The sequence below is a fragment of the Salvia miltiorrhiza genome, chromosome 6 (genome assembly GCF_028751815.1).
Source record: "Salvia miltiorrhiza cultivar Shanhuang (shh) chromosome 6, IMPLAD_Smil_shh, whole genome shotgun sequence".
Taxonomy (NCBI): Eukaryota; Viridiplantae; Streptophyta; class Magnoliopsida; order Lamiales; family Lamiaceae; genus Salvia; species Salvia miltiorrhiza.
In genome coordinates, this window is record NC_080392.1 from 30,392,272 (window position 1) to 30,410,411 (window position 18,140).

General features: G+C 36.9%; 1 protein-coding gene across 8 annotated transcripts; it reads left to right on the forward strand.

Annotated features, from left to right (window-relative positions):
• Positions 1 to 1,177: 1,177 nt before the first annotated feature.
• Positions 1,178 to 10,361, forward strand: LOC130989038 (uncharacterized). Of its 8 annotated transcripts, XM_057913030.1 has the most exons (4): positions 1,178 to 1,888; positions 3,743 to 3,807; positions 4,452 to 5,052; positions 5,552 to 8,620. In XM_057913030.1, exon 4 carries the CDS (start codon positions 5,553 to 5,555, stop codon positions 6,606 to 6,608), a length of 1,056 nt encoding a protein of 351 aa, XP_057769013.1. In that variant the 5' UTR covers positions 1,178 to 1,888; positions 3,743 to 3,807; positions 4,452 to 5,052; position 5,552; the 3' UTR covers positions 6,609 to 8,620. The 8 variants fall into 8 exon arrangements, 5 of the variants coding, with proteins under 5 accessions (XP_057769013.1, XP_057769014.1, XP_057769012.1 ...); XR_009090416.1 differs by lacking the exons at positions 4,452 to 5,052; positions 5,552 to 8,620 and adding exons at positions 9,433 to 9,497; positions 10,142 to 10,361 and having other exon boundaries at positions 1,178 to 3,807; XM_057913031.1 differs by having other exon boundaries at positions 1,178 to 3,807; positions 4,452 to 4,991.
• The last annotated feature ends 7,779 nt before the right edge of the window (positions 10,362 to 18,140 follow it).

Here is an 18,140-nt window from a genome sequence, read left to right on the forward strand (position 1 = left end):
TTAAGTGTTTGAATATTTATACGAGTTATTTATTTAGCGAAACATCGAGACTTTATTTTAGTCCTGATGAATCAATCCTGAGGGATTTTTAATTGTCTAATGGCTCCCTCAATTTGTTCACACACATGCATCCCATCAACCACCCTATAGCCATGTTTCTCCTTACACTACACCTAATCTATAAGAAACCTATAGCCATGCTTCTCTTTACACTACAATACACCTAATATGCAGGAAACACAATTTCAGTCTACTAGCATACCACTCTTCACATTCTTACATTTCAGTCAAAGTTTTCCTTCCCCATTTCAAAAATTTATCTCGCAAGAACTCAAATTCAAGAACTAAGGAGCAAACCAAGATTTGTCTTCCCCACCAAATTGGCAGCTGTTACCTCTCTCATTCAAGGTTTTCCTCTATCCTAAGAGCATCTCCAATGCCCGGATCGAAGGAGGCGTCGATCCGGGCCTTCCATTGCTGCGCCGCGTTGGAGAACCAGGGTGGTTTGAAGCCGAGGCTTAGCGAAGACCCGGGGCGAAGGAGAGAAAAGATGATCACGTGCGGGAGACGCACGAAAATTAAAAAAAAAAACGAACAATTACAAAAGAGAGGAGAGATGGGGGAAGAAGAATTTAAAAAAAAATGAAAAATTTACAGAGAGAGGAGAAATGGGGGAAGAAGAAGAAGAAAGAGTGGGGTGGGGTGGAGTGGGGCGGTGGGTAGGTAGGTAATTGATTTGACTTTTTTAATTTCTTTTAATTTTTAGCCAAATTTTTAATTATTGTTATTTAATTCATTGTATTGTATTTAAATTAGTAATATTTATTGTTAATTTTAATTATTGTAATTTTTTTATTATCAAAATTATGTAATTTTTTAATTATGTCTTTAATTTTATTTTAATTATTGTAATGTTTAATTTTAATGAAATTGAGAATTTAAAAATAAAAATATAAAAATATGTATTTTGTGGAAATGAGGATCTAAGACACTCTCTAAGACCTAATGCATTGGAGAGGGGTGTGTCTTAGATGGGGACCACCATCTAAAACACCCCCTAAGTGTAGTAGCCCGCTCTTTTATTTATGATAAAAACTAGTAAATGCAATTTTTTATAAATGAATCCAGTTTATGGTTCTGATTTTTTTTATCAGAGGCAGAGTTATTATTTTAGCGTTATATTTTTATAACGTATGAAAAAAAAAAAAAAAAAAAAAACGCGACGAGGATTATTGAGCAATCAATAATTATTATTTCCAAGTTATAACTGACTTAGCAAAGTCATGTTATTTATTAATCGAGAAACAGAAGCAGTTATATTTTATTAGTGCTACTAGAAGTCGAGAAATTATTCCGACTGCAACGCAAATTCAATCTACGGATTTAATCTAGATTCATATTACTGTATTAGCATCACCAAGGCATGAGGATATAATTCATTTATTCATCAATCTCATTCTCATACTTTACAAACTCTTATAACCAATTACAGTTTCACCTATCAATGCTATGAAGTAGATACATGAATATGCTAGACATATATGTAAGCATACAATCATCATTATTTTTTTTCCACTCCCTAATGTCTCCTACACTATACACGCATAATCTCCACTTCTCCACTCCACCAACTATCTCCACCACCTTTTGCTTTCTTCCACTACATTTTTTTTCACCACCCTTTCCACTCCACTAATTCCACTACACCAAACTTTCCACCTACTCCCTTCCCCACCACACGCAAGAATGCATCTAACATTCCATTATACAGGCAACAATCTTTTCATCATCTTCATTCTTCACTAAGGAACCGAAGAGCAGCCACGAGTTCTGCCATAAGTACACTGCTCCGGCAGTGTTTTGCAAGGCGATTCCAGCCATCCAAAAGGTTCCCAAAAATTCCCAAATTAATTGTGTATCATCTTTCATATGTTTTCTATACTTTGGCAAAATTTCAGAAGGTTTGAAGCTCTTATGATTTATTTATGAATTTGTAAACATCACTGCCCATCTGGAATACATTTTTGGTAAACAATCTTTGGGAGGCCATAAGTAAAGTTTCAATCGGTGAAAACCTTTGAAACTTGAATATGTCACTCTAGACTCCCGTATCTTTCTTTTGACATCGGCCTCACCATTTTTGAATAAGGGAAACAACCGGTATAAATTCTTGAAATCTAGTTCTTATTCCATGTACCATCCAGTAGATTTTACAAACCTACGACTTTGAGGTGGCAAAGCCCGACTTAAATCTTTGATTCTCAAGCCTAGCTTTCTACTGAATATTCAATGACATGTTGGGAACTTACTTGCTTAGTTTTAGAATTTTTGGTGAAGCCTAAAGTTGGTTTTCTGATTTATGTTATGAATCTGCCAAACTTGAACGCTTTTTGTGCACTGAACTTTAGACAGTCATATCTTCTAAACCATGAATGTTCTTAGAGTAAATCCAACTGGAGAGTGTTATGATCTCTCCCTAGTTTCCAGATTGACCCTTGGGGTTCCCAGTGGAGTTTTGTAAAGGGAGATATGAATTTTTAAAGAAAGCCCACTGACTTGGTTGTAATCTGGAAATCTGAAATTTTCAGATTTTGCTTGTTAAATACCCATCTTTGAGAGGGCATATCTTGCTCGTTTGAATTGTTTTTCATTCGATTCAAATTGGAGAATGATCCTTGAAATGTCTAGTTTCCAGAATGTCTTTTGGAGCATCATTTGGAGATCCGAGGCAGATTTGGTGTCTGTTGCAAAACAACCCCTTAAGAGCTCAAGTTGTTGAATTATTTTCTATGTATCAAAGTTTATTTTAAAGGATGTTTCATGAAAGATTTCGTATATGTGCGTAACAAGTTTGGGACTATTTATTTTAAATGAGGTCCGTTCTTTATTTAAATTATGATGGACTTTTAATGAATATTTTTGGGATTAAACTCTTATTTCTTGATTTATATAAATTATTTTTTTTAAGGACTTATAAATATGAATTTCGTAGGCCTACTGACCTACTGTGATCGACGGTTTGTCGATGTCTAATAGCTTTGAAAATTTTATAGCAAGTCCTGACATGAGTCTTGAGTACCCTGGTAAAATTTCAAGCCATTCCAACTTCGTTTGATACTTCTTTAAAATGCAAAACCTAAACTGCACATAACTACCGAGAATTTCAGAGAACAGATGAAAGAGTCATTTATTTCAGTAGCTTCCTGTGTGATCTAGCTTTCCAAATTTTTATGGTATTAACCTTATTGTGTTAGCTAGATATCCACCAAAGTTGAGCCCAGTTTGACAACGTTTACTATTTGTCAAAAATCCAAGTTTTCGATTGTTCAAAACTGCCGTACATGGTAGATCGTGGTAAAAACGTCATATCTCTCAAACCACTTGGAGTTTTCGACTCTACTTTTTTTTATATGAAACTAGATTCGAAGATCTTTCTTTCGGTATGAGTCTCGAGTCCAGGAGATGTCGGAGTCAGAACAGATTAAATTTTGAAGTTGAGTCAGTGTAAAAACAGAGCATGTTTTGATGATGTTTGATTGTGATTCTTATGTGCCTTATGTGTTTGTGTTGCCTATGTGTTTGAATGAGATTAGACGAGGTATGATTGATTTTTGACTGTCTTTAATGTAACGAATTATGGATGCTAGAACCCTAAAACACTAAAAGATACCCTAGGCACGTAGAATTAGACTTTGTCTTATGACAATTACTTCACGAACTTATCGACTCTTCATCAATGAAGGTCCGGGCGACAGAAAGTGAAGCCGAAGAAGAAACGACTCCACGCCAGCTTTAAGAACAATTGAGGTGGGCAATTTCTTACGTGTAAATAAAATGCTATGCAAGTGTTATGCTTTAAAATGCAAATTGGATCTTCAAGTGTGGTATGCTTTATTACGCTTATATGAGTTAAGCTTTATTATGATGCACATTAAATGATTACGCTTATTTACGCTTGAATGCTTTACGCTGATAAGTTTATGCTTATGTTTGATGCTTGCGTCTGTTGGGGGAGGCCTCCCTCAACAGTACGATGCCGTGTCCGCTGAGGAGGGCCTTCCTCACGGCGCGATGCCCGTGTCCGCTGAGAGAGGCCTCTCTCGCGGCGCGATGCCAGTATGCCAGTATGCCAGTGTTACAGCGTCTATTGGGGGAGGCCTTCCTCAATAGTACGATGCCGTGACCGCTGAGGGAGGCCCCCTCTCACGGTGCGATGCCCGTGTTCGTTGGGGAAGGCCTTCTCCACGACACGATGCTTGTTTATGATTGTTGATGATGAAGAATGCCCTTATGCTATTTATGAATTTGGAAATGTTTAATGAGCAAATGATATGAAAGAAACTTATGCCTCTTATGCGAAGTTGTGTTTTGTTGTTGATATTATGTTATATGCTTGGCACTGCCCACTAAGTACTCTTGTACTTAGCCCTTCGATGTTTATGTTTGTGCAGGTTGAGCTGTGATGGGCGATGAAGTGTTGTTGCTGAGTGGAGTTTTTGTCGAACCTAAAGTAGGCTCAGAAAGGATACATGTCTTCATACATGTATCTCAGTTATGCTTTCCACTGTAAACACTGATTATTTCAGTTACGCCTTCCGTTGCAAACTCTGATAATATTTTAGCCAAGCCCCTAACGATGCCTTTTTCCTTTTACGGAATATAACGCGTATACAAGTTCTTTGAGTACCCTTTTTATGCGACCTATGCCTTTTTCCTTTTTAAGGAATATTTCACGCGTATTCAAGTCCTTTGAGTATTCTTTTATGCGCCCCTTTCTCAACCCGCTTCTTAATTTCCCTTCCCCAGTCATGGTTTTCCCGGATTAATTATCCTTAATTAAGGCCGGTCGTGACAGAGTGGTATCAGAGCAGATCGTTTGCTCTGAGCCTAAGAGTTTATTTAAGCCAAACTTAGAATGGATCACTAAAGTGTCTAGAGTTCAATCGACAAAGCTCAGCACTTCATCGTATCACACTCAACGAAGCAGAATGGTATGCTCTTCCAAGTTTTGAGTTAATGTTTACAAAAAGTGAAAATTATCGTAATAGCAAAGTGAGTAACTGTTAATAACTATGTTATGTTGTTATTGAATGAAATGATTTACGCAAGCGCGATTAAGTATGCCTATGGAATGAATCCCTATGAACATAGAGCTATTAAGATATGAGATCACCACTACGACAGAACATAGAAGCAAACATAGAAAAAAAATTAGATTGTATCTTTTGGTGGCTATAGTGAAGGAAGCAAGATAAGTGATACGTATAGAAAAAAATTTTCTTAAGCTGATGATATTATAGCCACTATAAATCTCCATGACTTATGCTTAAGTATCCAGTTTAGATGATGTGATAATATATGCTTAAGGATTGTTATGACTCATAGATTTGAGATGCTAAGGACCCTTAAAGCTTACTACATCAATGATCAATGATGTCATTGGAGTCATGACTTGTTTACAAGTTATATTAAGTTGACATTTACAAGAATTCTTTTGAGGCTTGTATTAGATTATGCTAGAGTGTACTAATTGGCACATCTTTGCTATCAGAATGCCGCCTAAGAGAGGACGCCCTGCGAAAAACAATAACAATCGCAGAAACCGTAACGCTGTACCCGAAGAACCACAAGATGCTCGAGGACATAACCCATCCCCTCCGCCTCCGACTAGGAGAGTCGAAGAACTCTTTTTAAGGCAAAATCCACCTACGTTTGACGGAACGAGTGAACCGGCTGAAGCTGAGATTTGGGTGCGTGCAATGGAACGCATTTTCAACTTTCTACGTTGTACTGATGAGGAGCGCCTATCTTGCGTCTCTTTCCAACTAACAGGATCAGCTGACTTCTGGTGGGAAGCACGTCGAAAAATTCTGACACCTGAACAATGGGCAAGTTATACTTGGGAAGATTTTAAGACGGGATTATATGATAAATATATTCCGAAAAGCTATAGGAAGAAGAAAGAAGCTGAGTTCTACGAGTTGAAGCAAGGAAATAAATCTGTGGTTGAATACGACAAGGAATTCTGCAACCTGTCTAGGTTTGCTCCGCAACAAGTGGACACAGATGAGAAGATGGCAGAGAAATTTTGTGCCGGTCTACGGTACGAAATTAAGATGGCTCTAGCAAGCCACGGAGGACTCTCATACACGGAGTCTTTGAACAGGGCACTTGATGTTGAAGCTGCAATGCCGTCGGACAAGTCAGCCCCATTGTTGATCTCAACGCCAAATGATCCACCAGTAGCCTCACATACTCTCAAAGGGAAGCGCAAGTGGGACAACAACGAAGACAATATCAATCAGACTAGTAAGAAAGTGTGGCAAGAATATGAACGGGCCGAACAGTTTATTCAACCAAGGCACGAGGCACAGACTAACCTCGAGCGAACTGGGGGTAACCAAGGTCAGAAAGGAGTTTTACCTTGCCCAAATTGTGGTAAGATGCATAGGGGTATTTGTCGTGCTGGAACTAACGGTTGTTACAATTGTGGCCAAAAAGGTCACTACTCCACGCAATGCCCCAATAGACAACGAGGTTCAGCAGTTGGGAACACCCGCACCCCCTTGCCAGCAATACGTGGACACTTGCGAAATCATCCTCAATAACATCAGTGAAAATCTTATGGAGACACCGCAGACAAGAAAAGCTACGTGGGAGCTTGAAAACAAGATGAAGGAAAAATACCCCGAATTGTTTTAGCAGAGATATGCAAATTTCGGGACGAAATTTTTGTTAAGAGGGGTAGTATGTAGTAGCCCGCTCTTTTATTTATGATAAAAACTAGTAAATGCAATTTTTTATAAATGAATCCAGTTTATGGTTCTGATTTTTTTTATCAGAGGCAGAGTTATTATTTAGCGTTATATTTTTATAACGTATGAAAAAAAAAAAAAAAAAAAAAAAACGCGACGAGGATTATTGAGCAATCAATAATTATTATTTCCAAGTTATAACTGACTTAGCAAAGTCATGTTATTTATTAATCGAGAAACAGAAGCAGTTATATTTTATTAGTGCTACTAGAAGTCGAGAAATTATTCCGACTGCAACGCAAATTCAATCTACGGATTTAATCTAGATTCATATTACTGTATTAGCATCACCAAGGCATGAGGATATAATTCATTTATTCATCAATCTCATTCTCATACTTTACAAACTCTTATAACCAATTACAGTTTCACCTATCAATGCTATGAAGTAGATACATGAATATGCTAGACATATATGTAAGCATACAATCATCATTATTTTTTTTCCACTCCCTAATGTCTCCTACACTATACACGCATAATCTCCACTTCTCCACTCCACCAACTATCTCCACCACCTTTTGCTTTCTTCCACTACATTTTTTCTCACCACCCTTTCCACTCCACTAATTCCACTACACCAAACTTTCCACCTACTCCCTTCCCCACCACACGCAAGAATGCATCTAACATTCCATTATACAGGCAACAATCTTTTCATCATCTTCATTCTTCACTAAGGAACCGAAGAGCAGCCACGAGTTCTGCCATAAGTACACTGCTCCGGCAGTGTTTTGCAAGGCGATTCCAGCCATCCAAAAGGTTCCCAAAAATTCCCAAATTAATTGTGTATCATCTTTCATATGTTTTCTATACTTTGGCAAAATTTCAGAAGGTTTGAAGCTCTTATGATTTATTTATGAATTTGTAAACATCACTGCCCATCTGGAATACATTTTTGGTAAACAATCTTTGGGAGGCCATAAGTAAAGTTTCAATCGGTGAAAACCTTTGAAACTTGAATATGTCACTCTAGACTCCCGTATCTTTCTTTTGACATCGGCCTCACCATTTTTGAATAAGGGAAACAACCGGTATAAATTCTTGAAATCTAGTTCTTATTCCATGTACCATCCAGTAGATTTTACAAACCTACGACTTTGAGGTGGCAAAGCCCGACTTAAATCTTTGATTCTCAAGCCTAGCTTTCTACTGAATATTCAATGACATGTTGGGAACTTACTTGCTTAGTTTTAGAATTTTTGGTGAAGCCTAAAGTTGGTTTTCTGATTTATGTTATGAATCTGCCAAACTTGAACGCTTTTTGTGCACTGAACTTTAGACAGTCATATCTTCTAAACCATGAATGTTCTTAGAGTAAATCCAACTGGAGAGTGTTATGATCTCTCCCTAGTTTCCAGATTGACCCTTGGGGTTCCCAGTGGAGTTTTGTAAAGGGAGATATGAATTTTTAAAGAAAGCCCACTGACTTGGTTGTAATCTGGAAATCTGAAATTTTCAGATTTTTGCTTGTTAAATACCCATCTTTGAGAGGGCATATCTTGCTCGTTTGAATTGTTTTTCATTCGATTCAAATTGGAGAATGATCCTTGAAATGTCTAGTTTCCAGAATGTCTTTTGGAGCATCATTTGGAGATCCGAGGCAGATTTGGTGTCTGTTGCAAAACAACCCCTTAAGAGCTCAAGTTGTTGAATTATTTTCTATGTATCAAAGTTTATTTTAAAGGATGTTTCATGAAAGATTTCGTATATGTGCGTAACAAGTTTGGGACTATTTATTTTAAATGAGGTCCGTTCTTTATTTAAATTATGATGGACTTTTAATGAATATTTTTGGGATTAAACTCTTATTTCTTGATTTATATAAATTATTTTTTTTAAGGACTTATAAATATGAATTTCGTAGGCCTACTGACCTACTGTGATCGACGGTTTGTCGATGTCTAATAGCTTTGAAAATTTTATAGCAAGTCCTGACATGAGTCTTGAGTACCCTGGTAAAATTTCAAGCCATTCCAACTTCGTTTGATACTTCTTTAAAATGCAAAACCTAAACTGCACATAACTACCGAGAATTTCAGAGAACAGATGAAAGAGTCATTTATTTCAGTAGCTTCCTGTGTGATCTAGCTTTCCAAATTTTTATGGTATTAACCTTATTGTGTTAGCTAGATATCCACCAAAGTTGAGCCCAGTTTGACAACGTTTACTATTTGTCAAAAATCCAAGTTTTCGATTGTTCAAAACTGCCGTACATGGTAGATCGTGGTAAAAACGTCATATCTCTCAAACCACTTGGAGTTTTCGACTCTACTTTTTTTTATATGAAACTAGATTCGAAGATCTTTCTTTCGGTATGAGTCTCGAGTCCAGGAGATGTCGGAGTCAGAACAGATTAAATTTTGAAGTTGAGTCAGTGTAAAAACAGAGCATGTTTTGATGATGTTTGATTGTGATTCTTATGTGCCTTATGTGTTTGTGTTGCCTATGTGTTTGAATGAGATTAGACGAGGTATGATTGATTTTTGACTGTCTTTAATGTAACGAATTATGGATGCTAGAACCCTAAAACACTAAAAGATACCCTAGGCACGTAGAATTAGACTTTGTCTTATGACAATTACTTCACGAACTTATCGACTCTTCATCAATGAAGGTCCGGGCGACAGAAAGTGAAGCCGAAGAAGAAACGACTCCACGCCAGCTTTAAGAACAATTGAGGTGGGCAATTTCTTACGTGTAAATAAAATGCTATGCAAGTGTTATGCTTTAAAATGCAAATTGGATCTTCAAGTGTGGTATGCTTTATTACGCTTATATGAGTTAAGCTTTATTATGATGCACATTAAATGATTACGCTTATTTACGCTTGAATGCTTTACGCTGATAAGTTTATGCTTATGTTTGATGCTTGCGTCTGTTGGGGGAGGCCTCCCTCAACAGTACGATGCCGTGTCCGCTGAGGAGGGCCTTCCTCACGGCGCGATGCCCGTGTCCGCTGAGAGAGGCCTCTCTCGCGGCGCGATGCCAGTATGCCAGTATGCCAGTGTTACAGCGTCTATTGGGGGAGGCCTTCCTCAATAGTACGATGCCGTGACCGCTGAGGGAGGCCCCCTCTCACGGTGCGATGCCCGTGTTCGTTGGGGAAGGCCTTCTCCACGACACGATGCTTGTTTATGATTGTTGATGATGAAGAATGCCCTTATGCTATTTATGAATTTGGAAATGTTTAATGAGCAAATGATATGAAAGAAACTTATGCCTCTTATGCGAAGTTGTGTTTTGTTGTTGATATTATGTTATATGCTTGGCACTGCCCACTAAGTACTCTTGTACTTAGCCCTTCGATGTTTATGTTTGTGCAGGTTGAGCTGTGATGGGCGATGAAGTGTTGTTGCTGAGTGGAGTTTTTGTCGAACCTAAAGTAGGCTCAGAAAGGATACATGTCTTCATACATGTATCTCAGTTATGCTTTCCACTGTAAACACTGATTATTTCAGTTACGCCTTCCGTTGCAAACTCTGATAATATTTTAGCCAAGCCTCTAACGATGCCTTTTTCCTTTTACGGAATATAACGCGTATACAAGTTCTTTGAGTACCCTTTTTATGCGACCTATGCCTTTTTCCTTTTTAAGGAATATTTCACGCGTATTCAAGTCCTTTGAGTATTCTTTTATGCGCCCCTTTCTCAACCCGCTTCTTAATTTCCCTTCCCCAGTCATGGTTTTCCCGGATTAATTATCCTTAATTAAGGCCGGTCGTGACACTAAGACACCATGCATTGAAGATGCTCTAATGGATTACTTACACCCTGCTTTGAATCATCATTTTCACAATTATTCTTCATATTCAAGGATTTTTCACAATTATTCTTCATATTCAAGGATTTTCCCCAAATGTCAAAAACTTATTGAACAAACTCACAAATGCAACCTTTATCATTCATATGCATATATATATGTATATACGTAATAAACGTATGATTTCATTACAGCAACACCAACTCTTTATTGATGTATCAGTCTTATATATATATATATATATATATAATTTTCTGTGATAAAATTGACATAAAGGTCTTCTTGTTCTTCTTCATTAAGAAGTATATTGCATAGAGCATCTTTTAAATCTCTATCAATATTAAGATTATTAATCTTTTTCTTAACAAAACACTTATTAGCTTTATGGCCAATTTTTCCACATTTCCAACAAACAGGTTTAATAACTTCATTTTGTTTAACCTTTTTTATCCTTTTAGGATATATATATATATATATACATACACACACACGAAATCAGGGCACTAATTCGACGTAGAACAAATGTTTTTACTAATGAAATGAATAAATAGAAAAGTGAGATATTTGGCTTGAAAACTTCTAGTTTTATGCTAATGAATACTGGTTATCAGAACCATAAAAAAAAAATTAAAAAAAATAAAAATAAAAAAAAATTGTGATCCAAAGGGGCCTAGCCCGAATTTTTATTTTATTATTCGGATTTCAACAAGGATTTTTCCTTGTATTATTTATGTGAATTGGTTGCACCTCGATATTAATTATTTCCTCAAGAATTGGGGTGTGACATATATATTTTTCTTATTCAATTAAATACTCTAAAATAGTGGATTAAGTTGTTAGTGCCATTTTTTTATTTCATGTTTTTTAATTATAGACTTAATAATAGATAAGAATGGTGAATATTATTTTATTATTAAAGAGCCTTATTTATTTTTGTTGCATGTTCCATCTAGGTTTTCAATGTTTCTTATTTTCTGCTCTTAAAACTCTCTCATTTTTTCTTCAAGTTTTCTTTAGTCTTCCATACGCTTAATATCAATTCTTATTGAAGCTAGATGAAGCAAGTGTTTATATACAATGAACAATCAAGTTATTTATGAATTTATATTAATTGTTGTCTTTTATAGAATAATTTCTATAATTTAGGGTCGAAATTACTTTATCATATTAATTTTTTATGAAACGTTTATTGTTCTTATTTAATAGTTAAGAAGTTGTTTTTTGCACTGTTAATTATTGTTGATTCAATTCTTGATCATAATATGTCATGACCGCATTTTGCTAAGGATAGCAAATTCGGAAAACCGCGACTAGGGGATGAGATTTAGGAGTGGGATTAAAAAAGGGGCGTGTTTAACTTCTTGATGACTCGACTTTATATAAAGGAAGATAATTGAACTTAACTAAATATCAAAGAAGACCACGAGGGGGCCGTGCATAATTCCAAAAGATACTCAACGAGTTCGAGTAAAATGCTAATAATACATAACGGGGGTTGTCATGGCAACAAAATATCCCTAGGCATAATTAGTGTTCGCAGCGGAAAATAGTAATTCGAGTATATGTGTGAAGACATATACTCTACTATGAGATTCACATTCTAGATTGATAAAAGCTTCGCTTGCACACTGCATCTCCGATCACGGCTCAACCTGCACATTTATAAATACATACAGGGCTAAGTACGAGAGTACTTAGTGGGCATTTGCCGAAATTTACATATATGCATATCATTTTATTGTCAAGCCTTTCATAAGTAGTAAAATACGAGGGTTTTCTTTTAAAGGCTCGTATTTACTAAATAATTTATCATTTCTTACATAAATAGCCCGCGCAAGCATTTTATATCATTAATGACCATATCAGTAACTCGTGCCGAGAGGGAGGCCTCCCTCTACGGACACTGTGATCGGCCAACCCGCTAGATGACTCACGATCATGAAGGTGTACATTAATTCCGATGGGATTTGCGGTCTCATACAGAATCCGAATTCGATTAACATCAGATAGGCGATTAATAATAGGGTTAATAGTCAGAAAATACACGAACTTTCATCGGAATTGCATATTGCACACGACCTTCAAAAATAGCCAAAAAATACACCACCTTTTATTTTAGTCGCAAATTGCACCTTTGAAGTACCCAATCGTGATGCAATTTGCGACTAAAATAAAAGGTGGTGTATTTTCTGGCTATTTTTGAAGGTCGTGTGCAATATGCAATTCCGATGAAAGTTCGTGTATTTTTTGGCTATTAACCCTTAATAATAAAACATAAAACATTTAGGCATTATTTAAATTCATTTCATGAAGCATAAAGTCTTAGCAATTCTATAATATGATTTTAGTTTATACGTAAGAAAGCTCACCTGTTCAAGTCTTCTTAAAAACAGGTGCTCGTCATCGCCTTGGCCTGTCCTCCAATTAAAGTGCGCGACCTTCATCGAAAGATTCGATAAGACTTAGAAGGAAAAATTGAGGTTTTATAAAGGAAACGACGTGTTTTAAGGGATTTAGGGTTTTGCATTATATTAACAAGTTTTAAACTCCATAACACACCTTATGTCACAGCCCCATTTTACGAAAAACCAAAGGCGACATCTATAGACTCCGTCAACACATAGGAACAAGGACATTTTTCTCAATAACAAGTGAGTGGCATAAATATGTAACAAAATATTAGAATTTCAATTACGCAATCACCCCTAGATATATTGAACGTGCATATAGAACAATATAAGCACCACTAAGTTCAAATATATATATATATATATATATATATTAGTTAGGTTCAATGACATGAATTAGGTGGATTTAAAATAAGTTCACCATAATCCCAGTACGAAAGAATAACTCGAGTATCAGAGCTTCATGAAGAACGCAAACGAAAACATAGTCAGACTACATGTATGGAGACATGTAGCCTGTGAGGTCTAACTGGTAATTATACGAATTTTTCAACAGACCAAGGCAATCACTTTGCGACCATTCACAAGCTCAAGTGGAATAACCATGATAAAAGACATAAGGACGCGTCGGATGTAACAATAGCCTTGGATCCCTCTCCTCTCCATTGCTTAACCTGCACATTTAGAAATATGTGCAGGGCTGAGTACAAATATACTCAGTGAACATATGCCGAAAATAATTTGAAATCTTGCTCAATTAGAGCTATAGTTGAACTTGCCAATTTTAAGCAAACAGAAGGTAATATTTGATTGAGAAAAATACCTGTGCATGCTATACTTATCATAAAATAATTTCTGCAGTCATCATCATAGTAATATCATCATATCTCATATCATAAGCCGGCAACAATAACGTGTATGGACCACATCTACCCATCATCATCATCATAATCATGACATCTCAACAATATCATCAACATGGGCGAAGAGAAGGAGGCCTCCTTCTCAACCCCGTGACCGGCCGATGCATGACAACGGCTCACGATCACCACTGTGCACATACCTTAACTAGCAGCCCGTCGGCTCACATAGTTCAAGGCCGATCGTTATCTCATGGTAGCAGGTCAACATACATCTCATCATCACTCAACAAAAACATGGCAAGTCAACGATTTATGAAATACCTTTTTCAAAATAATAATATTAGTAAATTTGATTCAAAATTATTTTATTTTTAACCCACATAGTAGGGTTCATGAGGCCCACTTATTAGGGTTAAGAAAATGCCCACCTGTCATCCTTGCTTCTCTTCCCTTAGCACGATAGGTTACTCGGGCGCTTTTCTTCGTTTAAACCTTTGATAACACGAAAGCAAGCTTTCGTGTAAATAATAGGGAAAAGATAGACAACAAGTGTAGTGAATTACTATTCACTTCTTTCCTAATTACCTATATTTCCTTAAACGACAATGCCTCATAAATTGTTGTTCTAGGTGTGATAAGTCTCAGGTAAGGTGGATTGTCTTGTGACAATCGTATCCCATCTCATCTCATCACATCACATGTAACGATATCTTCATATACAATCGTTCTTCATTTATCGAAGTACTTCATGTGTCTTTGAGGATGTAGGAAATCTCATTTTATATTATTCATTTATTTATCTATTATAAATAAAGAATACTTCTATAACATAATACAATATCCTTTCTAGCTCCCATTTAAGAATGACAATCACCATATGTGTGTGTGTGTATATATATATATATATATCTTTTCTTTTATTAAAAGAAATATCAAATCATTAATAAATTTTAAACATTAGTTCTAGATTAAAAATTTTAATAGTGTTATTATTGGAAAAATTGTTAAAAACACTTTAACATAATAGAAGAGGTCAAATATAATAAAAAGAACTTTTCAAGAAGAATTATTAGAAAATTATGATATCTAATTCCTCTTAGAAAATCAATTATTATTAAACTTAATAACTCACTTTCAAGATTTAAGAAAAAATAAATATCGGCGAGTTTATAATTATTAATAGATCCGATATTTTAACCACTAAACAATTAACCAATCTTCAATAATCCATTTATAAACTCACAACTTTTCACTTCTAATTAACCCACAATAACCCTTAATAATCATAATAATTTGCATGTAAATCATAAGAATTTCTTCTCATTCCCATGCAATATTTGCCACGCAATAAAACTATAGAAATTTAAATAAACATCAAATCCTTGCACTTACTTAGCCTCGTAAGCAATAGATGATATTGAATCATCCCCATTTCGAGCAATCTCGTGAATTCATTTCTTCGCTCACGATCTATAAATTAATAATAATCAAATGTGTGCCCACGTAAGATTTCTTCTTAAGAAAAGAAATAATAATAATAATAATAATAATAATAATAATAATAATAATAATAATAATAATAATAATAATAATAATAATAATAATAATAATAAGAGTGAAACCCCTACTCTAGCCAAAACCTTGTAGTTGTAGGAAAATATGTCCATGAAGATAAATATATGGAAAATGTAGCCTTTTTAGTGTTGAATTGACAAAGTTACCCTTAATAATATATATTGATTAATTAGTTTTTTTACTAATTTTCGAAAATTTCACAAAATAGTAAAATGAAAAAAAGTTAAAACAAAAAACAAAACCTAGATTTTGGGTTAAATCATATTTGAGTAAAAAAAAAGTTACCGTCTTCTTCCCCAAGTTACCACCGTCTCCGGCGGCTTTTTTTCCGGCGACCTCTTTCTGGCGGTCTCATAAGGCGGTCTCCAAGGTCGTGTTGCTTCTGTTCCTCTCGTTTCCGGTAAGTCACATCCTCCTAATCTCTCATAACACGGAATTTGTCGAGAGGTTTTTGAAAAAATGGTGTTTTAAAATTTTGTTAGGTAAATCTTGATAATAGAGGGATGTGTTAACCCCCTTTGTAATGATGTTCAAACAACAAGATTTGGTTGTTTAGTATTAGTGAATATTCTTGTTGTTGTTGGTTCTTGATTTGTGATTTTCACATTGTGTTCATGGTTACACGGAAATATACTTGTTTACACACAAAAAACGATAGTTACACACTTTATTCGAGTGTTACACACAATTTGGGAAGATAATGTGTGTAACAGTGCAAAATTTTGCACTGTTACACACATTATCTTCCGAAATTGTGTGTAACCGTTCAAAATGCTTCATTACACACATTATCGACCACAAATGTGTGTAATGGTTGAAACTTCACGTTTACACACAATTTCGGCTGATAATGTGTGTAACACTCAAATAAAGTGTGCAACTATCGTTTTTTGTGTGTAAACAAGTAAATTTCCGTGTAACCATGAACACAAAGCTGGTTCGAACGTCGTTGGTTCGGACGTCGCAACGGGAAAGGAAAGGAAACGCAGTGGGAGAGGAGAGGCGGCAGCTGTTGAGAGACGGCGCCGGTTCGGACGTCCCAGCGGGAGAGGAGAGGAGAGGTGGCAGCCGTGGGGTTTTACGGCTGCTGGACAATGACGGAACGGCGGCGGAGCGGGCGGCCGGCGTCGGACGTCGACGTCACGGCGGCGGCGTGAGAACTTAAAGGCGATGGGGAGATGTTAGGGTTTGAGTGTGAATTTTGGGTGTGGTAAATTTGATATGGTAATTTTGTGATGTAATTTTATTTGATTTAATTATATTTTTAATTGAACAAAATAGGATTTAATTTTTCACTTTTTATAAATTATTAAAAATTCAAATAAGGGTAAAAAAGTCTTAAAGGCTACTATTTCCATGTTTTAATTTGAGTGGACATTTTTTCCTTTTATTAAGTTGGAAGGGCTAAGTGAGCCCATTTACTCTAATATAATAATAATGATATATATAAGTGAGTGTACATATAGTATGAGAGTTATACTCAAGCTTTGCTAAAGACGTCGGTTACCGTTAGTGTCAACGCCGGCGACGTGAGCGGCGGTTGGAGGCTGAGATTAGCGGCTCCGGTGTCATGGGAAGTGGCTTCTGCTCACCTTCGTTCTGATATTGCTCCCACGGCAAGAGAGAGTGCAGCGTGAGGAGTTTAAGGAAGTTGTTCGCCGAGGGGTTTTCCGGTCGTCGTTTCGCGATGGTCTTTAGCCGTTAAAGGCTACGGCTTGGTTGTCCTTGTGCGAGGTAGATCGGGCTACACAATGGTGGTTTCTCGATCTTTTGTTGTTGTCGACAGAGCGAGAAACGAAGGCCGTAATTAAGCCGGCTGCTACGTTACGTCGGGAATTCAACGTTGGTTGCCGATGGATATTGCGGCCCTTGATTGGGGAGATGGAGAGAAGGTTTCGGCCTTTCGATCTTTGGTAGTGGTAGCCTGAAGATGGAGGAACGGTTACGTGCTGACGGCTCACGTACTAGTGGCCGGTCGGCAGAGAAACAAGCCGGTGAAGGGAGCTCACTTGAGCTCTTGTTCTAATTTCAGGCGAGAGGGAAGAGAAGCTTCCGGCGTTTCTTTCGCCGTTCAACGACCTCCTCGGCTGGTTTTGCGAGGGTGGCGGCGTAGGGAGGCTGCGGTGGTGACGACGGTGGCCGGCGGAGCTCAATCGGCGAGCTCGGAGAGGTGGCGTGGCTCAGGCAGATTCTGCCGCTGTTCTGTTGCTACTTGCTGCTATGGTCTGATCGACTGATCGGAGAGAGCTCAAGGCTGGAAAAGTGATGAAGATAGAATTGTATAATATATTATATCTTTAATTATTGATTTGTCTTGTTGGTCAAGTTAGTTTGTTTCCTTTTAGATGTCTAGGGTTTTATTATAAATAGGAGTTTTATTTATGTTTTAGTGGAGTTGAATTGAGAGTTAAAATATAGAGGGTGGGATTGTTCCCTTCTCGCGGTGTTCTTCCGGTATTCATGAGTGAATCAACGGATTAACCCTTATTGTACGTATTCCGGTATACAATGGTTATCAACGGAGTTCGTATATTTATCAGTATCAAATATATTTCACGCTTCTACCTGCATCAAAAAGGAGGGAGGGTGGTGGTGTTTCACGGTGGTGGTGAGAGCAGAGCGAAGGGCGGCGGCGCGACGGAGCGGCGCGGCCGAGCTTGCTCGCTGCTGCTGCTGTTGCTGCCGGCTGCTGCTGCTACTCTTCGGCTGCTGTTGC